This window comes from Dermacentor andersoni, chromosome 11 (assembly GCF_023375885.2).
Source record: "Dermacentor andersoni chromosome 11, qqDerAnde1_hic_scaffold, whole genome shotgun sequence".
Lineage (NCBI taxonomy): Eukaryota > Metazoa > Arthropoda > Arachnida > Ixodida > Ixodidae > Dermacentor > Dermacentor andersoni.
In genome coordinates, this window is record NC_092824.1 from 102,771,588 (window position 1) to 102,798,497 (window position 26,910).

Sequence of the window (26,910 nt, forward strand, 5' to 3'; positions counted from 1 at the left end):
GGCTAGTCGAAGCGCATTCTGCTCTTGGGCCGTGCACGTGTTCTTGCCCTTAACGAATAAGCGGCCCGAGTGCGTGGCTGGCCGATTACACGGTGATCCAAGCCAGGTGATCTGCACGTGCCAGGGGTCGATGAACTGCCCTCTATGAGCCAGAGTCCGGAACAAAGCGTCGCCACTACCGAGACAACAAAATGAGCAACCGTACCTTTGCGATCGCACGCTGTTCTAATGAACACTAAAAAGAAACGCTAAATCAGTTTAAGACTGGCAAATAACATTGAAAAATCAATTGTCGCTCATTTCTCGGTGATATTGCAAATATATAATAAAAGAAAATGAAGGTCAACGTTTTTTTTTTTCTTTTTCGCACCGGATCACCAGAACTGGTGCGGCAGTGTGACGCCGCAAACTTCAGTTGATTTGTTTTGTTTTTGTTTTATTTTATTTGCGACATCGGGGAGGGGGACAGTCGTTGTAGCACAGCAGAGACCCTTGAAACTCGTAAAGTGCAGCATTTCCCTGTTTTAGAACAGAATGTAGTCCAGGTTTTCCGATAACAAATTACCTAGGTGCGACTCTCAGAATCCATGTCGTCACAGCGAGCTTGTACAGGAATTGAAAGCGACGTCACCACCCGTCATCCGTTCTTGCGCCTTTTCTGGTTTACCAAGCCTTTTCACAAGGTAAGAAATGGCTGTTTTGGTATTGTATAAGTGAAATCCATACAAGTACAGCTTAACTTTTTATCTTTAGTAACACTTTAAGCCATGGCGCATATAATTTATGGACCGCTGTGTTGGTCGTGAACGCTCCCATACGCTGACGTTTTTTATTCGAGGCTATGTACTTACAGGCTTCCGGGAATTCAGCTTTTACGCAACTTCCCTGTCCCGTAAACTTATGTTTCCGACTTCAGTACAGTCAAGAAAGTATCTGTAAACCAATTTATGCCACCGTGCACTTAAATAGTTGGTCCAGATACGAGTTTACGAGACACGTGATTATCGCAGAGAAGTTCAATCAATAAAAGCGATGCGACGCGTAGTGGCAGAAAGTTGAACTGTTGGCGTGTCTATATAAAATTTTTGTATTCGCGCAAGAAGAATGCATAGAATAACTAGAACTAAACATGGTACTTAGGTCCACAGTACTTACATGAAATGCATTCGTACGAAACATGCCACCAGACGGTTGCGCGGTGGTGAAAGCTAATACCGTTGAGAATGACTGAATTTCCTGGGTTTTTGGAAAAGTCACAAAGATGGTGGATATCTTGGTCATTGAGAGGACTAATCCTTGCTCAAGGAAGCCATTGGTTTTCTATGTTCTGGCTATGTTGTCGCTCGTACTAATCCTAATTGCAGCTTCATTTCACCGGCTCTCTGTTCGAAGGCAGTGTACTGGTACGCTCGACCCAAGCTTAATAGGCCAGACCTTCAGATTAAAAAGGAGGAAAACAATGTACACGAGCCGATGCCTCCTGTCTGTACAAATATCCGAAGTAAATAAAGCAACTATGCAATAAATATCATCAGTGTCATCTTTACTAGGGAACGTCGTTCAGATAAGTCTGTACAGTAGTGGACGTGAGGGGTGCGGCATCAGGAACACAATGCTACAACGTGGAACTCGGGTTCAGTAGCACAGAATGAGAACACGAAGCCAGGAGCACACAGGTAACGCATCGCTACTAAGAGCACAGAACCAGCGATGCGAGTTGTGTCCCGTTTCGCAATTCTTTTTCACATGTTGTCCGTCATTGTTCGCTTCTTCAGCAGAGTTGGTCGTAAATTCTAGTCTGCAAATAATACTGCCGGTGACGTTCTTCCGCATGCTCACGTGTACACCGTATTTTCGTTGTTGTCAACCTCTTACAGAAATTTATTCATACGGTCTGTAGACACAAGCGTTTGTATGAAGTCTGTAGACCATTGCATAGACAGCTTGCAGACTCGTTGGTCTCGCACATTTTGCGAACTATTGTGCATAACTGTCCAGGAACGACCCCTTGTAATTGCACGCATCACATACAGTTCAAATAAAGATGGACTTTTCAACAACTATTGTGAACAGGTAGTCTTTCGTCATTATGTAGATATGGCAAGTTTAACGAAAGGCGAGAACGTGTACCAGAATTTGATCAGCAGTCTACAAACTTCATAACTTCACTTCTGTGGGACAAGCTCTCGGATATACCTTCAAGTCAGTTATACATTCTGCAATATCCGCGACCGATATCTACACTTTGGCGACTGGTGCAATAGTAGAGACGTAGGTGTTAACTTTGTGCACCTCAACTTAGCTACAGTGCACCGTCAATCAACAGATTGGGGCTCTTGAACTCAGCGAGAGGGCCTACAAACTTACGACCTCCTGGTCGCCAGAACAACGTCATAAAAGCCTGAGCCATGATGTCGCTCACTGTCTCTATGCATTTCTTTCTTACTATGCGTTCTCCTTCCGGCGAGCTGGAAAAATGTGCTGATCGGCTAGCCGGTTGGAAATGAATCTGACTGAGCAACGTCACCCAAAGCACAGAGCGAATGTGGTTGTCTGTTCTGTACATTTATCTCTAATTCCAGATCGCTATAACGATCAAGCACGTATGATTACAATGAACCTTGGAGTTTTGCGCTATTTGGGACATATCCTCGACCTGACACTATCGTCGGAATCACATTTTAATGCTGTCTCATCGGCTAAATCAGTAAATGCGAGTGGTGTGAAGTGAATGAGAGACACCTCATCACGGTTATGTCTACGCCGCGTAGTACCTCAAAATGACAAGTCTCTGCGACCATTGACAGCATTGGTGGGCACCTTCAAGTGCACGCAACTAATGCTCTCTATCCGCTTATTTCTTACTTTTCGCTCCTTTATACCCTTTCCCCAGTGCAGCATAGCAAAGCGGATGTGCGCCTGGCTAACACCCTAGCATTTCTTTGCTTCTATTGCTTCTATCTCCTAGTTCTCGAGTGTTATTGAAGAATGCCTGTCGGTCATTTCATTGAGAAGTCGAGCAATAAGTTACGTCGCAGCACAGCCAGATGAATAGCAATACGACAACAGCTGCGACGATTCAATGTACCGGGATGAATATTACATGGCTCACGGCTCGGTGCGGTTGCCGTTGCTCATAATCACTGTCTCTCAGACCGAACAGCAGCGCGTCAGCGGCATCGCATCCTTTCTTTCGCATTGCACCACCAAAAGTAGTGCTCCGGGTAGAGCTGTATCCGGGTGTAACTTAAGCGACACAACTTTCCACTCCATCGAGAGCCGGGCTCGCAGGCGGGGACAGTGTTTGCAGTGCGCAGCCGCACATTTTTCTTCAGCCACGCTTCATTCGTGCTTGATGCCGGCTTCTGCGCCCAGCGCCCACGCCTGGCTTAGAAGTGGCGCGCACTGCGGACACCCCGGCGGACAGGCCGGCAGGAACAGCGGGCAGGCCGGCGTCAGCAGGCAGCCCGGCGGAGGCCTCCAGAGCTGGGCGGCGGCGGCGGCAGCTGCGGCAGCCGCGGCGGCAACCGGCGCGCGGAATGCCGACCGTGCACCGGGAGAAGAGTGGTGCAGACGCTCGAAGGCGCGCACCCAGTCGCTCGCGCCGACGCCGCCTGCGGCGCCACTTTCGTATCCCCGCAGCACCTCCTGGAGGAACCCGGCCGGCGGTCGCTCGGACGGGGGCAGGGCGATGCGGGAAATCGGCGGAGCAGGGGACAGCGGGCTGGCCGAGTCCGCTGCATCGAGAACGGCGGATGGGCCGAGTCGATTAAACCGTGGCCTCCGAGATCGCAACTGTGCGCCGGTTCGATCTCGGAAGCAACGACTGAACCTGTAATACTACCTACGAAACTTAATTAATGATACCACGTTCTTACGCAGTTATGGTAACCGATGACAGACATCAGGGTAGTCCACAGTACACTGTTAGATGTTACAAACAGGGATAACGTGCCTTAAAAGGGCTGGCTTACGTTTCAACAAGTGGAGAAACGCAAACAGAAGTTTATATATATATATATATATATATATATATATATATATATTAAGCAGAACAAGTATTTCATTATTAATTATTTATAATTATTTATTAGTGGGCGCGGCTGAGCGAGCCTCGCAATGTGCTCACAAGCCGTTCTAATGCTTTAAGCAGGTTTTATTGACTCAGCTAGCGCAAGTAACCTTCCAGTCATAGCCGATTCAACTCAGCGCGTGGCCGGTGGAATCAATGACGCACCATGCACCGTATCACCCGTGCTCTTAGTTGCACGATATCAACATGACACAACATGACAGCAACGCCTCCCTCTCATGTGACTTCTTCGGATTCCTTCGTAAGGGGCATGTTACAACGCTATTGTTTTAGTGGGTGTGGTATACTGAGCCTCGCAATGTGGCTTCAGAAGCCATTCTTCTGCTTTATGCAGGTTAGTGTTCACTATAGCACAATCAAAAGCGACTACTGTGGCCTCGTGGTCCTGCCGCGCCCTCGCCAATGGCTTGAGATTGCTTGTGAAGTTCTTTGTGTACGTGAACTTTTATGAGGGAGTGGGGCTATTCAGGTGAACCCGAGTGCTAATACGGAAGCTTTATTGACCCAACTATCAGAAGTGCAGAACAAGTTAGTCACAGAGATAGCCACCTTAAATAATCAGCAAATTGACATAGGAACAATGACTTCTGACCTTAACGAGCGTTTCTTCGCTTTCTAAAGGCGTGTTTCGCGAGTAGACAGCCCAGAGTTGACAGTAAGGTTGCTTCAGGCTAAAGTAGTAGACCTTGAAGACAGGAGCAGTCACTCGAATCTCGTTGTCTTTGGCATACAGGAAGACAGGAGTAAAAGTGAAATAGCTCTGCACGCAAAAATGGTTGAAGATACTGTTTGTAATAAATACAACGTAAGATGCTGCTTTATCTCAAGAATGCATCGCATTGGAAAGGTGGGGGAAAAAAAGACCAGTTACAACGAAAAACCGGAAGTCCTTAAAAATGCGCGAAAGCTCAAAGGAACAAAAATTTCCATTCAGACTGATTATTCGACGGACACACTAAGAAAACGCAAGCTGTTATGGCAAAGCGCCAGAATATAAAACAACAGGGAAGGAAAAGTTAATCTTCTGCATGATAAGCTGCACATATACGATGACTTATACGCATGGGATGATGACGCCAATTCTAGGGCAGGATTGGTTAGTCGTCAAAAACCTTCCTGCAAAAACTGACAGAAAACTTCATGTGTTGAAAAACTTCGTATGTTAAAGGTAAACACCGCAGCTTTGCTAATAAAGGTGATAAGCTTGAAGCCATAATTCTGGGATACAGTCCTCATGTCGTCGTGATCACGGAAACTTGGCTCCGTAATGACATTCATGACAACAGCATCTTTCCGCCTTCGTACCAAATCTTTAGGCAGGATAGGAATGCAAGAGTGACTGTTAAATTTTTTTGCGTGCAATAGGTAAAAGTATTTTAGACTACCTTGGTCTTAACGCAGCAATTTTTGTGGGTCTGACGTTTCACAGCTATGGAATGAATTTAAACAGTTATGTTTGTACTGCATAGAGAAATTAGTGCCAAATAAAACGAAAAAGACCGCAAAAATAACTATGGATAGCGTGCGACAACTTGTACAAGAAAAGAAAGCCGACAGATCCCCCGCCCTGTGGGAATCGATGTTATGCGAAACAGTGTGCGGGGAGCCTACCAAGTTAACGAAATTACCATGAGAGCCCCAAGACGTAGGCGGCTGTTTCATGACCTACCTGACACGCATGTCATCACATTCATGTCGTGACCTATCATTTATGTTTGTCATACACTCGTTTCATACTACGTCAGTTTTGGTACATGCCAAGACGGATGCGGCTGTTTCACGACCTACATGACACGCATGTCATTACCTATCATTTATGTTCGTCATACACTATCGTCATACTATGACAGTTTTGGTGCATACCAAGGTAATTACAGGACCATGAGAGCACCAGGGCGTAGGCGGCTGTGTTATGACCTACGGGACACACATGTCACGACATTCATGTCATGACCGATCATTTATGTTCGTCATACACTCTTGTCATACTACGCCAATTTTTGTACCTACCCAGTTAACGAAGCGACCATGAGAGCACCAAGACGTAGGCGGCTGTTTCATAACATACGTGGCACGCATGTCATGATATTCATGACATGACCTATCATTTATGTTCGCAATACACTCTTGTCGTACTATGCCAATTTTAGTACCTACCAAGTTTACGAAGCGACCATGACAGCACCAAGACGTAGGCGGCTGTTTCATGACCTACATGACACATATGTCATGATATTCATGTCATGACCTATCATTTATGTTCTTCATACACTCTTGTCATACTATGCCAATTTTTGTAACTACCAAGTTAACGAAGCGACCATGACAGCACCAAGACGAAGGCGGCTGTTTCATGACTTACATGTCACGCGTGTCATGATATTCATGTCGTGACCGTTCCTTTATGTTCATCATACACTCTTGTCATACAATGCCAATTTTGGCACATACCAAGGTAACGAAGCTACCATGAGAGCACCAAGACGTAGGCAGCTAGATAGATGCAGTCAAAGTGGCACATCACTTGGTCAAAGTGGCCCACAACACCCTTCAACCAATCTGTAAGTTGTGAAAAGCAAAACTATTTTCAACATTCGCTTCCAGAAGGCCCCTGAAACATTCCAGTCCCAGTTGTGTTGGAAAAAAGAGGGCATTAATCAAATAATGCATAACGACACACTCGTTACAGATAAGCAAAGCATCACTTGGCATTTTAATGTGTACCTTCAGAGCGTTTTCCCAAAGGCTCGCGATGGCGCATGTGTCGACTCTATCACCGTATCATTAACAGGCGTGGTGCCTTTTAAAAATATTACCTCTTAAATTTAAAGACTAAACCTTCACCAGGCTCTGATTGTATGCAAAATGGGTTTCTGCGTCGATATGCCGATATGGTTGCATGTTTTCTTGTAATCATCTTTCGTGCTTCTCTATGTTCATCTAGCATTCCCAGCGTTTGGAAAACAGCGCGAACCATGCCAGTATTAAAAACAGAGGATGAATCATTGGTCTCCAATTATCCTCTCTTATCTCTGACTTGTTGCAAAATTCTTGAGCATGTCATAGCCAAAATAGAAATATAATATCGCCATGGTGCTCTCATGGTTGTTTCGTCAACTTGGTGTATACCAAAATTGGCATAGTATGGCAAGAGCTGACGTACATAAATTATCAGTCATCACATGAATATCATGATATGTGTGTCATGTAGGTCATGAAACAGCCTCCTACGTCTTGGTGCTTTCATGGCGTTTTTTTTTTCTTCACTTTTCATAATTTCTGCAGCAAGTGTTTAACTTGTTCATGCGCTTTGGCTCGGTAATTGTTTTCTTTTCTATGACGAAAAGTCATATACACGTCTGACAGTGCAATGAGGTGATATTTAATAACTCCGTGATTATTAAAGGTTGACTACAAAATGCACAAGGCATCATCCGACCACCTTGACTCTCTCTCAGCTGAGTATTCAGTGCCGCGGAATGAAGTTATGCAACTCTGACACATTTATGGGCATGATCCATCATAATATGGAATGAAAGTGGGATACCATATTGAAATATATGGCAGCGAGACTTTCTAGCGCAACTTCTTCCTTTCTGTTGCGTCCCGTTGCGCTATATTTAAAGATGGTTCTCATGTCAAAATACCAACTAGCCCAGCATTCATCTCTTTTGAAGATGGGAAAAGTGTTAAACGGACTCATGCCATACATCTAAATCCGTACTGTTCCTATAGCTGCAGGTAGACCTAACCTCGCAATGTCTACCGGAAATTGCTCCGCCCGAGTGCCACTTGTCAAGTGCGATAATCTAAAACCTGTCATAACACTTAGAGGGAGGCCACGCCCCCCTCCCCCACTCCTTACATACAAAACACGTACACATGACGCACCGATCACGTCACTTCCTTAACTCTTGTTCGTGTCTCTGTTGCGCTCTTTACTCAAGATGAAGACCTGTACATGGAAGACGAGGAGGGAGTTCAGCCGAAATGAAATATGCTTCCCGCCACCCGTCTCACCTATGGGCGACATATGTGCATGCCGCCGGTGTTTCAATTGGGTGTCGTTAACCAGGACACCCACTAATTGAGTGTCAATATGCGCTAACCAGGCTCGTTGTCTACAATATACGATGACTGCCGTACGCAGGCGAAATTACATCTTCTCTAGCTCTGAAAAAAATGTTATCCGCATTAATGTTTTAAGTGTTTTCGATTTAACGAAGTGCTCGATTTAACAAAATTAGAATAATTATCAAACCTGTTGGACTGTGTTATTTTGACGTTTCAATTTAATAAAGGAGGTGGGCCCCCTAACTTTATTGAAGTAAAGCAAGAAATGCGTCCCCACAACCAGTAATTTGAGGCTTAACAATATTCGCATATCCTCGGCTCAACTGATAACTCGAAAAATAGAAAGAGGACTTATCCGAAAAAAAAAAGAAAGCGTGAAAAGGTCTTGATGAAGCTCCATAGCTAGAAGCCTAGCCTGAAGGCGACGGAGTTATCCCGACGAACAAAGAAATGCCGGGAAGCGTAGCCTTTCGGAATAGCGAAAAGTAAACGCTTTCGCAACGCATGGGCAACGCGGTTGCGAAAGCAAAAAGGAACGGGGGGAAAAAGGTGGTGGCTGACCGCGACGGCAACGGAAGGAAGGCGCCTATTGCAGACTCCAGTGGAAACCCACCGAAGAAGCACCGTCCGCATTACAATTCCTACGAGCACCCTTCGAGACGCGCCGGGTGTGTAAGCGCCCGCGGCAGCGTCTCCTCGGTGAGCGGCATGATAAATACATACATTCCCGCTCGATATGTGTACGCACACGTACTTGGCACTAGTCTGCGAAGCACTTTGTCATGCTCGTTTCGTTCGCCGCTGAACGGCAACCGACGATGCTACGGGCGTGGTGTGTATGATATATACACGGCGCCTTCGTCTTTCCTACATACCATCCCCAGAACTGGTGCTTCTCTGCTTCCTTCTCTCTCTTTGCCGCACTTCGCCTCGACTCCGCTTGATGTGTGTGTGCACGGGTGCGCGCGGAGCCCGTATGCAGCGCACATTCCCGGGCGCGTTTCCATCGCTCGAAGGCAACCTTGGTCGTGTACGATAAGCCGTCCTCGCCCTTCTGGAATATCCACACCGTGCGGATCCTTATTTCGATTCCACCCAACCCACCCGACCGACCGCGTCTCGCTTCATCTCACGGCATGCGGTCTGCGTTTCGAGTGGTCCCCTAACCGGGTTAGCATCGAGCGGTTACGCCGCCCCCCCCCCCCCCCCTCCCGACTCAACGGCGGAAAGCGTGGATGGATGTCGGTTGGCACCAACGGGAAGATATGTCGGGAGGCGGCTGCAGTGGTGGCGGCGCAAGCGCAATCTGCAGCCGCACGGTGCCGCTGGCTGCGGCTTCGTAACTGGATTTGCTCCGTGTCGGCCCCTCCCTAACGCCGGAGTTTCGCCGTCCGCTGCCACAAGCGATGGATCGAAGCCCTCGTCGCCTTTCCGCGCTGGGCTATGTGACAGGGACTCGATACGCGACTGACAGCCGGCTGTGTGTGTGTGTGTGTGTAGCTGGCTGCAGACAGCCGAATGAAAGGAAGCCTCCAGGAGAAGAGGCGCGCGACAGTCTTTCGAGCGGCTTCTGGACAACCCCCTGTTTATGTATAGTATACTTCCATGGGCGTTTTACCGCAAGCTGGAGTTCTTGGACAGTTGGAGAAACATGCGGTCTCTCCAGTGGCGAAGACCGCTATTGAACAGTTTCAACACGTTCGTTCTTGAGCGACACCTTATAAGAGCAATCGCGCCAGTATACTTCGAGGATAGCTTGTCTTTGTCAAAAAGTCGGAGAAATCTTTTCCGACCAAACATGGCTAGCTGGCCCACCTTTCAGTGCAAGCGGAAGTCTTGGTTTAGTAAGCGGGTTGCCACGCGGTAAAAGTTTACGTGACTTCTGAAGCTGCCATTCACTGCACAATTCTGAAACTCGCCTTGGATAGTAACTGCTGCAGCACGTGATTTAAAACAATCATGCTTCGAGGGTTACAAAAATCGATTGCGGCCACTAACCTTCCAGTTTCGCGTCTTTTTTGACCAAATGCGTAGTACAGCGAAGATTGGTTGGTTTGCATGTTGTGTCTGTCCCTCCGAATGCCTTATACCTTTGTATGGTATTTATTGGAGCATATATAATATCAGCAGGTATCCAGTAATCAGCACCACTGCTCACTTCCCGTTTTCTCGTAATGTTTCTTGTCTTCCTTCTTAGATTGACGCCGCGCGATGAAATTCGGCCACCGCCGGAGTGGCTGTCGCCATTACTGGGAATCATACCACCCGCCCTATAGTGTTCAGCAGCAACAGGCCATAGAACCACAAAGTCACCACGGTTTACACAGACATGTTTAGCATACCTTGCCAACGTGTGAACGTTAAGATTCGTAAAAAAATGTTACCTATGCCAGACACCACGTGGGGACGGCGAGAGCACACGCCTTTCACAACTTTTTCCGAGCACACGCCTTTCACAACTTTTTCCGAGCACACGCCTTTCATGGGATAGATACGCAACTTATTAAGGACGATTTACCTTTAGGCGAAGCACACAAGCCGCACCAAACAGGAGCCACCACGACTGAGAAGCAACACATTGTTTTTAGATCAAAAGTTACATCTTCAGCGACATTGCTGTTGCCGATTTCGCCTGCTTCAGGGTCTCGTCTGCATAAACTTGGGTGATGCAAGTACCCTTTTGGCGTCTTTTCACCATCAGCAGACTTTCAACGGAAGGTTCAGAGACCAACGGGAGAAATGTTTTCGCGACCAGAATCTATGCTTCGTAGAACTTGACGACGACATTCGCGAAATCGTGGAACGAGCCCGAATTCGTAAAGCTTCGCGAAAGATTCTGAAAAGTTAGGAGGTTTGCACACGGTTCACGTCCTTTGATGGTGAAGCACGGCGGAATTGAATACATATATATACATTTCGCCACACGCATGATGCAGGTCCGAGACGCCAATGAGTGAGGACAGCTTTCAAGGTTATAGGCGCACCAACGAGCACAAAATTATTGACCGCGTTCGCTAATAGTGCGATTTTTCTGAGTAGTACACATGGTTGGCCGAGTTGGTTTGACATGGCAATGGTGCAAGCGCGCTTGAATAGCGAGGACGATAGGTGACGACGAGAAACATAGTTGCGCTATGTACGTCTCGTCTTCACATATCGCCCTCGTCTTTTAACCGCATTTACACCATAGTCTCTTCTGGGTGTACGCGTTATACCTCCGAGATCACCTATCCGGCCATAGTGCTGCGTCGACGGTCTCGGAGGCTACTGACAGTGCCCCAAGAGCTAGTACACGTACCCCAGAAACAGTCGCGATGCACTTACACCGTGGAAGCTGAGATTTCGCAGTCGAACTGCACAGTGCACACATCTCGCACGCGTGTTCAATACGAACTGCGAGCGGTAACAAATCACTTATGTTACAGTTCAACGCAGTGAAGTCTAGCATGCTGATGTCTTGCATTTAAAGATCTTGCGGCTAGTAACTGCAGCGTCGTTAATTATACGCAGCTTGCAGCATGTAAGCGTGTTCACTTTCGTGTAGTTACAAACAGCGCCGGCTATCTTACTATCTGTATGTTTCCTTTCACACCGTCTCTATTTTTGCTGGGAACGTTTGAACGTGATCAAAAGAAGTTACTTACACGCGCGATGGCGCTTTAGCCGCTTCGTCAAACAAGTTTCCAGCCCCACAGTTCGGTTCGAACGTCCGGAAAACGCGTCCGTCAAACTCCCCTCGCTGGCTCGCTGACCCGCCGTCTCCTTTGACATGCCTTGTCTAAGCTAAGGAGCCCGATTTGCTTCAAGAGTGCTCCAATATGTTTCCTTCGTACACTCGAAACCCCCGCCGGACCAGACGACGTCAACGTGCGCGGTCCAGTCAGGGAAGGACAAAAAAAAAAAAAGAGACAGGTAAACAAATCTTAGAAAAAAGAAAACGAAAAAGGTTAGTGCCTTCTACACCCAAGTGTCGAAAGAAGGGCGTTTCGGGTGACACCGGAACCCGACTCGCGCCGAAAGCGAAGCGAGCGCCGCCTGCAGGGAAGGAAGCGCGAAGGGAGAGACGCCCCGAAAGCCGAACCCGAGCCGCCTCGAATATATCCGCCACGACGTATACACGCTAAGCCTCGTCTACACGCTTCTTTCGGCTGCGGCAGATTTCGGTTCGCGTCAAGGGAGGGCCGGTTGCTTTAACGCAAGAAGTAGCCCGCGTGTGTGCGCTATAGTCGGCGGCGGCAGGAGCGGGCCCAGTCGAAGCAAGCGATCCGCTTGCAGGCTCGCGCACGCGAGCCAGACGTATGTGCCGACGTCCCAGACGACTACCGACCGAGAAGACCACCCGGGCAGTGTTTGCGGTGCTCAAACATGGCGGCTGAAAGCAGCGCAAACAGCGGCGTCCCTTAATGGCCTCGCTTCCGGAGGGGGAGAGAAAGCGTGAGAGAGGACTGCAAGAGGAGGAGGAGGAAGTGAAACAAGAAATAGACACCCCGCCCATAGTCTTTCTCAACTGCTTGCAAACGACGTCCCAGGCACGCGGTTTCAGTATTGTGGCAGCCTCGTATGCGGAAGATCCGTGCTTCGTCGGCCCAACGTCGGCCCAACGCAGTCGGCCCAACGCAGTCGGCCCAACGCAATGAGTGTGGCTGTCGCAGTGAAGTGTCCAACGTGGCCGCATGGTTCCGGAAACAATTCTTCGATATGGGCTGCGGTATCACAAGATCCACTAACACTGCGGCACGCTGATGCATGTCCATACAAATTTTGCGCTAACACTGCCAAATGGGAAAGAAACACAAACGCCCAGCGTTGGCTCTCAAGGGAAATATCTGTTTGCGCACCAGCGACACTATTCGCCGCTTTCGTTATGTTTCTGCGCACGCATGTCGTACGCGGCTTCCACGAGAGCGTCTGCGGTGTCTCAAGTAACGATGCGGTGACCAAGGAGCTAGTCTATGAGTTGTGATCAAGATGTTTAAAAAACTAAACTCTGGAGTGGCGGTCTCCGTAGCTTCTTACCAGCAGAGGTGAATAGAGTGCTTCTCACCTCATCACCTCGGAAGAGACAGACGCCCTAGGTGCAGTCGGCTCCCCACTCAGATGTTTTTGCTTTGTTAATGCAAACGCTAGGCTAATCGAGAAAAATAGCTCGCTGTTTAGGCTAAATATTCCTTTCTTTGAGTACTGATATCATTATCTCCGGCAATATTTGCCCATATGTCGAGGTTTCATCCTAAAACCAGTGGCGCAAAGATACATCTCGGCCGGGTCCGTATATACGGAAATATTAGCCAGTAAGTAAAAAGAAAACGCTCCCAATTCTCCGCTATACGCTAACATTATTTTGTGCCCCAAGTAAGATGGCGGCGGTCCCGCTTTACTTTCGGGGCATCGTCTCCACTCCAGAAATTTTGTCTTAAAACCCTCTTGGTTAAGACGTATCACTCCACCCTTTTTCTTTCGTCCTCGTATTCGTAGAGCTTCTTAACATACTTCCTACATGGACATCTGATGCCACCGTCTGTGCGGGTCTCTTAATTGGCAGTATGACTCCGTGGGAATGCCATATTAAGGAATTTTGTGCTTGCTCTGATTGTGCATCGACCATTTATCTGCTCGTGGCTGCTCTAATAAGCTTTTGTTGGTACAAAGATTTCATGGGTCTGAGTTCGGCTGTCATACGTTTTGCATTCATGTTTGCTCCTTTAAACGGAAGCTGGTAAAGCAACGGATCCGCATGAATGGAAGCCAGCGGACAATGAGTTCGCTCGCAGAACTGCAATTTCTTTCTCCAAATTTTGCGGCCTGAGTGTGTTATTCTCGATCTTTTACATCATTAAAACTTACTGCAGTACCAACACTGCCGTCTTCTTATAATTTTTCATAATAATGTAGCAAAAACATAGCATATCTCCAGTTCTTCCTTGCCTAAGGATTAAAGTATCATCACAGATCGCAGTCGCTAAGGTATAAGTTACGACTCTCAGAGAAAGGTGTCAATCCGAAGCACCAACTCCCTTTCATAGCCATGGCATTAACACGCACATGCAGGACTCATTTGTCCTTTGGGTAATCGCAGAATAATCTACGATCGTGCAATGGCCTTCGAGATCAGTCGTGTAATACCCTACCAGCGCCGGTCATCCACAGTCGCGTTCGCGAAAGTTCACTCTGGATATGCCTATACACGGCTCTGACCTGCAGGTATCTCCTCCGCTCTCGACTGCAGCAACGGTTGCGTCGACACAGGAGCCACGGAAGCCGGCTGAGACAGTGGTCGCGCCGGCGGCTGTCCCGGGGACAGTGGCGAAGAAGAACGGCTTTCCTCGTCGTCCCTCCGCTGCTGCTGCAGCTGGTCTTGCTGCCGCTGTTGCCTCTGTTGCTGCTGCTGCTGTTGCTGCATCGCTCTGGCGGCCTCGCGTGCCGCCCTTTTAGCAGCCGCTTCTTTGGCTCGGGCTCCGGAACCCCTGGCTTGCGCCATGGCCTTGGCGGCCAAGGGGAGCCCGAAGATGGGGCCCGGGGGCAGGAACGGTAGAGAACGGCCAGTGGCCACGGCCCGCAAGCCCATGGCGATGGCATCTTCGGCAGCCTGCTGACGCTTCAGTGCCACCTGCGTCCGTGTGCGGATGGTCCCGATATTAATAGCCGAGGATCACACGGCCCCATTGCTTCGTTCAAGCCGTTTAACGTTCCCTAATAACACTTGTGCCCTGAGACATGCCATAGTGTAGGGCCCCGGGTTAACATTTACCGCCGGAGGTTCTTTGACCTTCACCTAAATCTAAGTATAGACGAGCATTTTCTTTTCTTTTCTTTTCTTTTCTTTTCTTTTCTTTTTATTTGGCCTCCACTGAAATGCAGCATCCGCGGACAGAGATCAAGCCAGCGACCTTGGGCTGAGCAGTATTGCGCCAGCCACTGAGTTACAGCGGCGGGCGAGACCGGAAATTTGTACTAAATCTGTCGAAAAATAGGGGAAGTCTCTGCCCGTTGACAACATTGCAGTAGAATCAGAGGACATATAAGGATCAAAGACCCCCTTGTCGCTAAAGAAGACAAGTCCTCTGAGCCTCTTCTTTTTCTTACTAACCACACTGCAATCATAGAAGACTGGCTGCCCAATGAAAGACGTTTGATGAAAACCCGGTAAGTTTTGCGTTGACGAAGATGGACAGCAGTAAATTATAGGTCGTTCGTCGAAATCTGATCTACGCACGATGCAGCTTACTTTACAGTGTAATCGCTGGTGCATCAGTACGATCCGGAATGTACCCCAATACTCGCTTTGCGCACGCAATCTGATTGTACAAGATCTTTCACTCAAAAATAGGCGACAACATCCCAGAATATTCTGATAAGTGAAGGCTTATCTTGCACCAAGCGATAACGTTGTGACAGTGGTTAGGCCGTTAAAATATATTCACCAAACAAAGGTAAGCAATGTACGCGAGTCAACATCGAACTATCAGATGCATTGAGACAGTTTGGGCTTGGGCTTATTTAACCACATGGTACATGAGAAACGTGCACTTGTGGTTGGGTATGATGGGAAAAAAGCTGTATAAAAGCAGCTTGACAGGCCCACCACCCCTAAATCAAAACGAAAACAACAAACACAGGAAGTAGAAAACTATGGTACATAAAATACACATGCATATGTGGTCTTTCACAAGAAAGAATGAATAAAACATTTAGATAACACGAGAGTTAGATGTCTTACATATATTGAAGTAGACACAACGTTTTAAATAACGCGGTTTTCGATAAAGTTTTGAAAAGGTAATTTCCACCTCATTAGTACGTTTGGAAGACCGTATCGAAGAGTTTTAAATCCATAATTAGTTCGACGACACGGCACATACCAATTCTCTGTATGTCGAGTTTGACGACAGGCTGCATTAGGTTGCAAGGGAGCTAAATTACGTATGTACAGTAAACAGCAAGAGCTTACGGGATTTCGGTTTTTCCTGCAAATGTAAATTCCTGCTTGAATTAGTAAAGGCAAGGCGCAGAAGACCAGAACTCAAGAAGAACACAAACGACAGGACCGGCACCACTCGAGACTGGCAAGCTGAGACGGCGATCAGGTTGACGCACAAAATGGCAGGATCGGTGCGAAAGCTTTGTTGAAAGAAAGGGCCCAATGTAGAAAAATATGCTCAAGTAAAGCTCTTGCTTGGTCTAGTTGGTTCATGCTTGAATTAGTAAAGGCAAGGCGCAGAAGACCAGGACTCAATAAGAACACAAACGACAGGACCGGCGCCACTCGAGACTGGCAAACTGAGACGGCGATCAGGTTGGCGCACAAAATGGCAGGGACGGTGCGAAAGCTTTGTTGATAGAAAGGGCCCGATTTCAACAAAGCCTTCGCACTGATCCTGCCATTTTGTGCGTCCACCTGATCGCCGTCTCAGCTTGCCAGTCTCGAGTGGCGCCGGTCCTGTCGTTTGTGTTCTTCTTAAGTCCTGGTCTTCTGCGCCTTGCCTTTACTAATTCAGGCATGAACCAACTAGCCCAAACAAGAGTTTAACGTGAATGCCTGCCCTGTTAGGGCATGGCACTTGTAATTTAATGATTATCTGAGTAGGTGGTGAATGCTACTACATGCTGGAATATTTAATTCGAGGCTGTGTGACCACGCTTCGCCAGAATTCAGCTTCTTGGCAGATCCTGTATCCCTTAAGCTTTTGCTGTTGACAGTACATACTGCCTCTGCGTATTTCAGATTTAAAAGCCGACAAGAGCTGGTGTTCGTGCCAATAATCAACTCTCACGATTCCGAACTTCTTGAACAATTCAAAGGTGCGCGCATTATAAGAGGTATCTTCAATAGGTCGTAATGTGCTTTTTTTTAGGACACTAAAGTATTTATATATCTTTAGAGCCTGTTGATCAAACCAGACAGCAATGATGTAGATGAGGAGAAAAAAGGCACTGTACATAAAGTTTTTGAGGTACAGGCAGTATATGTCGACACCTACACAAAATGCCTAGCACTCTGGAAAGTTTGACTTATGAGCTCAGTATGATAATCCCATAACAAGTACTCGTTAAAGATAATACCAAGTGTTTTTGCAGGTGGGGAAAGTTCGATTTCCTTACTGTTGAGAAATACTTTCTCAGATGGATCACAAGATTATAATTTCACTAGGAACAGTACAGCTTTAGTCTTAGAGCAATTTCTCGCGCATAAGCAAGTTTGTTATAACCGTGTTCAACTGATCGGACAATCACTTGGACAGGAAATTTGGATGCATCCCTATTGAGAAATCCTATTTGAATTCATACAGGATTGTACAGGTTTGAAATGGGTTTAACAGGGACCAGTTTGCAAACAATCAGGTATAAACAGGACCCGTTTACATGCAAACAGGTTTGTATAGGATCCTGTTTGTCTCACAAACAGGTTTAAACTGGACCCTCACACATATAAACAGGTCTAAACAGGAGCCCTGTTTGGTAAATAAACTGGTTTGTACTGGACTCTGGCAACAAACAGGTCTAAACAAGGACCCGTTTGGCCTTCAAACCAGTTTAAACAGGGCTCTCCGACACAGAAATGGCCCTAAACAGGGGTCCTGTTTGGTAATTAAACTGACTCATACTGGTCCCTCTGGCACCAAACAGGACTATACAGGGGCCTGTATGGCACAAAACCTTAATCAAGCTGCACCTTTGTAACAGCCATACTGGATGAAATCATGCCATGCAATTTAATGCTTGAACAGGTTTAGAAACTTTTTCTTTGGCTGTCCAGACAATTTTAACACCTAGTAAGGTATGCACAGGGCCATATTTAGCTGTATAGAAATTGTGTGACCAATGTCTAGCATTATTATGGCTTTCAATAAAGCTGCATGCTAGCATTCACACAGACATACACATAAAACACTTGCAAGCAATGTCCTTTATTAACCTGTGTATATTTTATATACATCATCAATGCAGAAATGTTTCATTGCAATTATATACAGTGGAACCTCGTCAAACCATATCCGATTAAGCTGTATAGCTCCATGCACAAACAGTATCCATGCAACCTGAAACTCTGACAGCTAATGCTACTATTGAACTTGATGCATTTGTGACCACCTAAATCATAATGATTTATCTCGTACCTAGTTGTAGGTTGCCGTACACCTCTTCCTTTTTTAGTGCAAGATTTTCAGGATATACTGCAGATTCAACTAGAGTTAACATTCTTCTTAAAAGCACAATGCTAGCATCTAAAATGGAGACAACGAATTTGCAGACACGACCAGGGCCAGTTCCATCTTGGCTCAGTGCCGCTTTGGTATGCAATTTCCAAAGGTGTCGTTTATGGGGATCGACGTATTTGGATGTCGAAGAGGCATTAGTGCTTGGACACAAAACTTTTCTGTCAGCAGACCCCTCCTGCTTGAAAAAAGCGAAGATATTTGGCTTGCAGCTCACACATGATTCTTGTTTGTAGCAATGGGTGGCTGTCAAGATTGAAGAACCGCTACTGCATCAAGGTAAGAGTCATGTCCAGAGAAGGCGCAGCAGCAGACACACATGCTGCAGAGTTCAGGAGGGAGGTGGGAGTAGCTGCAAGTGCCCGCTATAACACGACCGATTACTGGCGGCGTGCTGTGGGGAAGGCTATTGCACGTGTCCGCAGCCTGAGTGTTCTGGCGCTGGGGAATTCATTATCAGCATTTCGTGCCCGAAGGGATTCGGTACACAAATTCCAACGTGAAGGTATTTCGTGGGAGAATTTGGCAGGAGTTCAACATATTTAACACTCCCAAATATCCTCATTTGCTATAACGAGATTTGACTATTGAACAATTAACGAAGACAACCAGTGCATTGTTTCGGAATCTATAGTTTATCCTGCGCTCAGCCACTGGGGATTGCAAGAGGATACACAACAAGCGCTGGACATCAACTGACGTCGAAGCAGAGACTATGTGTATTCCATCATAATAATTTGTTATTTCATAATAATATACCGTTTAATTTTGTTTTCGGGTTAAATACTCATCTTTCATTCGTTCGTAAAGTTAATTTTGTTGCATTCGTTCAGTTTTTACCGTAAGTGCTGTTGAGCGTTCCGGTGCAACATCTCCAATTCCGAGATCCTCTTACATGTTTACTTGCAAGTTAATACCTTTCTCCGCGTCGACACATTAAAATGCCTTGATTAGATGCCGCGCACTTGTTGTATACACGCCTCCTGAAGGTCCCTTATCGTTTGACTGAACCCAGCCTGTGCATCAGGCGTCCTCTCTCTCCCAGAGTGCACGTGAAGGGCTTGCCTGTGCAGCCATGATGCGCTGCCTCTCGGCGATCAGGTTGCACTTCGCGCATGCGCACTCCTTGAACCGGCACTGTCGTTTGTGGCCCTTGAGCCACGAGATGACGCCGTGGTTTCGGCAGCGAGCGCACTTTGGTCTCCTGGCGGCCGATGACGATGACGACGATGCGGGGGGACTGGGAGCACCTCCGCCACCGCCGCTCATCGCTCCACGGACGCGAGATTACGTCACCGCTTATCCTGCGTCCATCGAGCGCGCGCTGCAAAATATAACTGAAGAAAAGCAAACTGCGAAAAATGGAACATTTATGCTTCTACAACGTATAGTTTCTTTAGAAGAAAACTACAGATATTCCTTCACGCAGAAAAAAAAATATTCTTACGTACAAATTCCGATCATTTCATGATTTTACACGATTGGCCCACTTTATTGGGTAAAGTGAAAAATGATTTGTGACTAATGCGATCGCAGGGAGTTTTTGCTCCTTTCTTTACTGCCCTCAATTGACATTACTGTGCAGCTTCGCCATACGCGTAAGTGCAGACTCACAGATATTATACCATACACGCGAGCCACATTAGTATTAGCTTCTAGATAAGATACATCTGCTCACCGGGCTGCGCTCGTGACACTCAGAGAATCGATATATATATATATATATATACTGGTAGAGTTCATGAAGATGTGCCGCGCAGGACTGGCCGTCTTGCAATTTTTTTTTCTGCACTGACAAGCAATTATATTACCTTTCTATAAGTTCGAACAATTATTTTTGAAGTGTTTACTTTATATATGTATACAGGTTTTTATATATAACATCGGCAATCTTCGAGCTATAGTCGTCATGGTGTTTATGCATTTCTATGCTGGAAACAGTGAGAGGTTAGCGTGATAGTGATCGTACGACGGCATTGATGGTAAGCGGACAACAAGCGCTGTCCTTTATATCAGTAAGAAACTAATCTTTTATTTGATTATCGAGCCTATGTTCATGCCGTTCATGCTTTCTTGAACTGCTGAATTATTGTTGCAATAATAGCCACGTGCTTTCGTGGTTTCCTGTTAAACTGCCTTGGTCATGCGCAAAGCAAGCCAACTTCATTGCAGCAGAACCAAGCAAAGCTTTCGAAAGCGAAACGACGCTTTTACGTGACTGAATGCTACTTTTACACGTAATGTGCAGTTACACGTGTTTCCGTACGGAAGCATGTCGGGTCTTGAACACCTGAGCGATCTGGAACGATGAATGGGCGACAAGACCTTACATTAACGCGAAATAAAGCGTGTGAGACAGCGTAACGCGCTCCACCACGCAATAAAAGAGGCCATGGTTTTGCCGTTCCGTTCCTTGTCGCGCAGGCAACCAGCTTGAAATTTCCTTAAGCTCGAAATGCGCTTATAATAAAGAACAGACACCTACAAATTATAAAGAATGCGAGTATAAAGAACACGTATGGTGCACTTAATAACAGCCGACTTTCATACAGTAATATGCGGTCACGTGGTGAGAATCCAGCTCTAGCAGCAAAACTTCACCGCGAAGCGTCGCCACACACCATTTTCTCGCGACTTCCTGTGAAAATGTAAAAATGCAATTGCTACGTAAACGCCACAGCGTGTTCGATTAGACAACTACAAGTCACGGTCTCTTTTTTTTAAGCATCATGGACGGTAAAATATAATAAACGTTCTGGGCGGTTGTAGGTCCCTTTAATATGGTATCGTATGTATTAGTCTTCATTTCTGAATAGGATACATCTGCTCACCGAGTTGCAGTCACGGTCCTCAGATAATGTACTGGTAAATGTACTGGTACTCCCTAAATGTACTGGTAGGGTTGCTGCTTGGTTCGTCGCGTAGTTCCCGGCATATTGTTGTCTTTTGTTTACTGACCGACAATTATGTTACTGTTTTATATATAGAAATAATTTGTTTCTCATATGATTAGCTTAGAATGTAGATTTTTATACTGCCGCACCCCTCCCCCCTACAAACCGTTCTTGGGTGTCAGAACCCAAGCGAACAAGAAAGAAAAGCAACTCCAGCATCATATTGCCCGCAAAGAAAATAATAATAAAGGAGTTGACATACACTTTAGCATATATATGATAAAGAGGACGAAGGCGGAAGCCTGCGCGCTCACGAAACATTAATTAAACTACTTGACATTCTCATTAGAATGCGTTGTTACTTCCTATTACTTTTTTTCTTCCACCAAAGGTGGTGAATTTCGAGTGCTGCAACGAAGTCTATGTTAATTAACTCTGCCTCAATTAACTTCGCCTGAATTAACACCAAAGCTCGTGTGTTCGACTCCCACCAATGGCCGCGGGTTCGACCATCAATGGTGGCACCATCAATTTGGATGCCATTGAATTTTGGTCCCACCAAAGGTCGAGGGTTCGAGTCCCACTAATGGTCGTCGGTGGCACCATCAATTTTGGTGCCACTGAATTTTGGGGACATAACGCTGAATGGTCAATCTTTCGATAACGCCGGACAATGGATTTTTCGACCCATGAGGCACTTAAGTATTTCGCCTTAATAAAATGGCATCGGGTACTGTGATTTTATTTTCGTAGATCACAAAATCGCGTTCACAAAAATCTTGACCCAATCTTAGGACCTAGATAATTGTGACCTTATCACCTTTGCCTTTGTAGATGAAGTTCATCTTGCTTTCAGATCACCCAACCGGAATTTTCTTCGTTTCAACTACTTTCTCAATGGCATTAGCTAGCAGTGCGTTGCTCTTTGTAGCGATGTCTTTGATTTGCTCTATTGGGATTTCATCGGGTCTCGCGGCGGAGTTATTAGGGACATCGTCTTCTGCTTCTTTCGAGTAAAATTTTCCTATGCTAAATTGTGGTCTCTCCTGTTGCTATATCTGATTGGGTGTGAACTACGCTTTCTTTTGTGCCGAAGTTAACCTTAATAACGTCTCTAATATACCGCAGCGCATCCTCACCTTCGAAGATGTTACCGTCTTCATCCCTTATAGCCATTTGCGAATTTGAGCGTTTCTTTTTTTTTTTTTTAGCGTTTTCCTCTCTCTCATCTTTCTAACCCCTATCTCCCATCCCCAGTGTAGGGTACGTGCGAACACCATTGCACGTTTATGAAAAAAAAATTTAGCGTCTCCAATCTTGTCCTTTGTGCGTCTTTTCTTAACTCCTTGAGGTCTAATCCTGCCCTTTGCTGGTGTGTTTCTACATTCACTACTTAACCTTCCTTCCTAATTGTCTGGGGCCCACCTAAAAAAGCTACTGCCCATGCCGCGAATCGACGCGCAACCAGTGTTGCTACATTTTCACTAAAATGTATCCAGTCATGCACAAAAGCGCGTTAGTGGCCTTCTCGATGCACTTCTCAGTTTGCGTCAATGACCGTAAAATTCATTGCCTTAGCGCGTGTCCAAATTTCCTTTTTTTACTGCAAGCACTGCCCTATCAAATGCATAACTCTGCTTTTCAAACTCTGGCACCGTGCACACCGCGGTTTGCACATCCTTTGAAACGTTCCGCAGGTCGGTAAGCCCTTTGGCTATTTGTTTCGCGATCTCTATCCCCCGTCCTTGCAGTACGTCAATCACTCCTCCCATTATCACCACTATAGGTGCCTCACCTCCAATGTGTCTTACATGTGTTGCTTGGCTGTCGCTATGACGTTTTTAACCCTTTCAGACGCCACTTTATCCCGTTGATTGAAAACTTGCTTTCGCCACATTTCTTGCATCTTCAGAATCATTGACAGTGTACAGCTGCAGAAAATATTAAGAATTTTCAATTGTTTATTGAGTTTTGTCGAGTTTACTTAATGTGAACGCCGTGCGAAAACTCACTACGAGAACATCAAATATGAGAAGATAAACTATTTCGTGTTTTCAAAAGCTTGAAAAGCACTTATCGAGCCACTTGAAAATTATGCCTGGTGCATAACACTGTGAAAAACAATGAAAGAAGTGAACCCGCTACATACGACGTACTGATACCGAGTAAAAACACCCAACCGTCCACCTTTCTAGTCACTTTGCTAAAACATTCTGCACGTTATTCAATATTGCAGCATAGTTCCAATAATAGGTGTTTCAAAATGTATGCGACACATTTTAATTGTCATTACTTTGGCAGAACTGATGCAGAACTGATAGTTGGGGGAGTTGGTACGAATTCATTGTGATATATTTAGCGCGAAAAATCGACAAGGACACAGCGAAGGGGGGCGCACGAGCGCTTTCATCAGTGCTTTCATCATTACTTTCATCGGTGCTTTTGCTGTTGATGCAACATCTTGCTACACACAGTTGTGTAGACACCGTATGATACGGTTAATCGGTTTACCCGGAAGCGCGCTGATCTGAACTCGCTCGCATGTATCGACCCTCTCGGTTATATACCACCGGTTCTACTCATCGCAAGTTTGAATCGCCGACAACGATAACTCGGCTCTCTTCCTCCTCCTCGCCACCGAAAGCTGCACCTGGGGCCGCGATGTCCCAGATGCAGCTTGCCGTCCATAGGCAGGGTAAAAGACTCGCATTATAGAGTCCCAGTGGTCACGTGTTTGGGTGAATTTGGCATAAAAAAAATTGACACATATCCGCGTGCTTCGCTGCAAACGGCTCGTAAACGCGCAAGCGTGGTGCTGCTACGTCGCGGTACATCACAGCATGTAATAAAAAAAAATTGTTGCACATACTTCATATTGGTGTCGTGAAGGGACACTGTGTTTTTCCATTGCTGCGTACTCTGTAATCCGGCGAAGTCCGGTGCCAGCTTCCTGACAATTCAAATAACGCTCCGGATCACTCTGGGCATTTTGTTGTTGTTTAAATTGGTTTTGCATGTGGAACGAGTATAAACATGCTGACATCTTATTCTGTGAATGCGGTTTCAAAAAAAAGGCCACGTTGTTTGGATGAAAAGCTCTGGTTAGCACGGCTTGCACTGCAACATCATTTGAGCTTGAGCGCAACAACTTCATTGACTAAATTTGTAAAACGAGCTTGCCAAAAGATTCATACTATAAATTTTCAGTCTATTTGCGTGACGAAAAAGTATACCTTCACAAAAACCATATTGACAAACTGAACAAGTGTATCTTTGAAACATCTAGGGAAGTCTAGAAAATTTTTTTATACCATTAAGGAGAAAAGTGGCTTTGGAGGTTGGCAGAAATTTATTGCTGAGTATAAGTTGGCTCAAAACAAAACAAGTTAAATTGTCAAGTTGTTGATGCTCCTCTTCGAGATCTCTGAGGTGGTATTTTAAAGCGATCACTTTTGCAAGATTTTTCAGTGCCTCAATGCCAGACGCGCCGAGCATGCTAAGGGCTCAGTTGAAATCTTAAACTTCACTGTATATGTGTTTCAAAAACATTCATTGATTCATTCATTCCAGTCTACCCGCCATGGTTGCTCAGTGGCTATGGTGTTGGGCTGCTGAGCACGAGGTCGCGGGATCGAATCCTGGCCACGGCGGCAGCATATCGATGGGGGCGAATTGCGAAAACACCCGTGTGCTTAGATTTAGGTGCACGTTAAAGAACCCCAGGTGGTCGAAATTTCCGGAGTCCTCCACTACGGCGTGCCTCATGATCAGAAAGTGGTTTTGGCACGTAAAACCCATAATTTTGAAAAAATTAAAGTCTATTCTCACGTATCAGTGACGGTGGATAATACAGCGCGAAATCTGTGAATGACGAAACTAACTTTTATTGGGCAATCTTGTGCCCACAGAAGCCAGTTACACTCAAAGCACAGCGATAGCGGCGAACACGATCGGCGACCGTCGAAATCTGATCTGCCGGTCAAGCGCATCGGCTTTTATACATGAGTCATCCAAGGTTCCAGAGTAAACGCATGGTAATCGCTGGTGACCGCGTGTCTTCCAGATAGTTCTACACAATTCACGTCACACATGCAATTAGATTACACAAGCTTCACTGACAACAGACAGCAGAAAGAACCATCGATAACATTCGAGAAACTTCCGATACATGCCGGCGTGTCCCGCGCTGAGCGACATTTGTTAGACGGTGAAAAAGCGGTCACCCGAAAAAGATAAACAAGCACACTTGTCAAGCCCCCCTCTCGAAGAGCATCGTCCCGATGCTACAAACATAAAAGGAGAGCGAAAAAAACAAAAGGACACTTATTAAACAGTAACAAAACAACAAAGAAACAAAGTTAACAGTAATACAGTCTAAAAAGAGAAAGTCCAAAGTTCAGCTATGCAAAGTCCCAAAGTTCGTTAGCGCTGGTAGAATGGCTTAAGTCCCACAACATGGACTCGCAAACAATGGCGTCTGGCACGACCTCATAGTCCCGTGCGCTAATGCGTCGGATGATCTTATAGGGTCCGAAATAGCGGCGTAAAAGCTTCTCGCTAAGTCCTCGTCGGCATATCGGGGTCCAAACCTAAACATGATAGCCGGGTTGATACTCGATGTATATAGCGTCATCGAAGGTTGTACTGTCGGCTGTCGGTCATCTGCTGGTTCTTGATCTGCAGGCGGGCGAACTGTCAGGCTTCTGGTGACGACGTCAAGATTCTCTTCGTCGGAGACGTGCGGCAGCATAGCATCGAGAGTCGTCGTCGGGTTCCTGCCGTAGAACGGCGGGATCTGAGTTGTTTCTCGCCCCGCCGTGTTGTAAGCGAAGGTTACGTACGGCAGGACGGCATCCCAGGTCTTGTGTTCGCCGTCGACGTACATTAGTAGTATGTTGCCGAGGGTCTTATTCAGGCGTTCCGTAAGACCATTCGTCTGCGAGTGATAGGCAGTTGTCCTCCTGTGGCTTGTCTGGCTGTATTGCAGGATGGTTTGGGTGAGCTCCGCTGTAAAGGCCGTTCCTCTGTCGGTGATGGGGACTTCTGGGCCGCCATGTCGCAGCAGAATGTTCTCGACGAAGAATTTCGCCACTTAGGCTGCGCTACCTTTCGGCAGAACTTTCGTTTCAGCGAAGCGGGTGAGGTAGTGCGTCGCCACGACGATTCGCTTATTTCCGGATGTTCACATCGGAAAGGGTCCCAACAACTCCATCCCGATCTGCTGAAAAGGTCGGCAAGGAGGCTCGATCGGCTGTATAATCCCGCTGGCGTTGTCAGTGATGTCTTGCGTTGCTGACAGTCTCGGCATGTCTTGACGTAACGGGCGACGTCGGCGGTCAGGCGCGGCCAGTAATACTTTTCCTGTACCTCGATAGCGTCCGGGAGAATCCGAGGTGCCCAGCGGTTGGATCGCCATGTAGGGCGTGGAGTACTTCTGGACGCAGCGCTGCAACGTTGCAGGCGCTGAGCATAGTCCAAATGGCATAACCTTGAACTCATAGAGGCCGTCTGGAGTGATGAAAGCCGTCTTTGCGCGATCTCTCTCGTCGACTTGTATTTGTCAGAAGCCAGAGGTGAGGTCCACCGTCGAGAAGTATTTAGCGTTGCAGAGCCGATACAGTGCGTCGTCTATCCG

At 46.6% G+C, this 26,910-nt stretch overlaps 1 protein-coding gene across 1 annotated transcript in view; it reads right to left on the reverse strand.

Moving 5' to 3' along the window:
• Positions 1 to 1,522: 1,522 nt before the first annotated feature.
• Positions 1,523 to 26,910, reverse strand: part of LOC126539187 (uncharacterized) — a 40,551-nt gene continuing 15,163 nt past the window's right edge. Inside the window, exons 2-4 of the mRNA XM_050185934.2 lie at positions 19,447 to 19,685; positions 14,363 to 14,774; positions 1,523 to 3,737 (exon numbers count right to left, since the gene is read on the reverse strand). Coding sequence (XP_050041891.1) covers positions 3,343 to 3,737; positions 14,363 to 14,774; positions 19,447 to 19,650 — 1,011 coding nt within the window. The 5' untranslated portion in view covers positions 19,651 to 19,685 and the 3' untranslated portion in view covers positions 1,523 to 3,342. The remainder of the gene's footprint in view (positions 3,738 to 14,362; positions 14,775 to 19,446; positions 19,686 to 26,910) is intronic.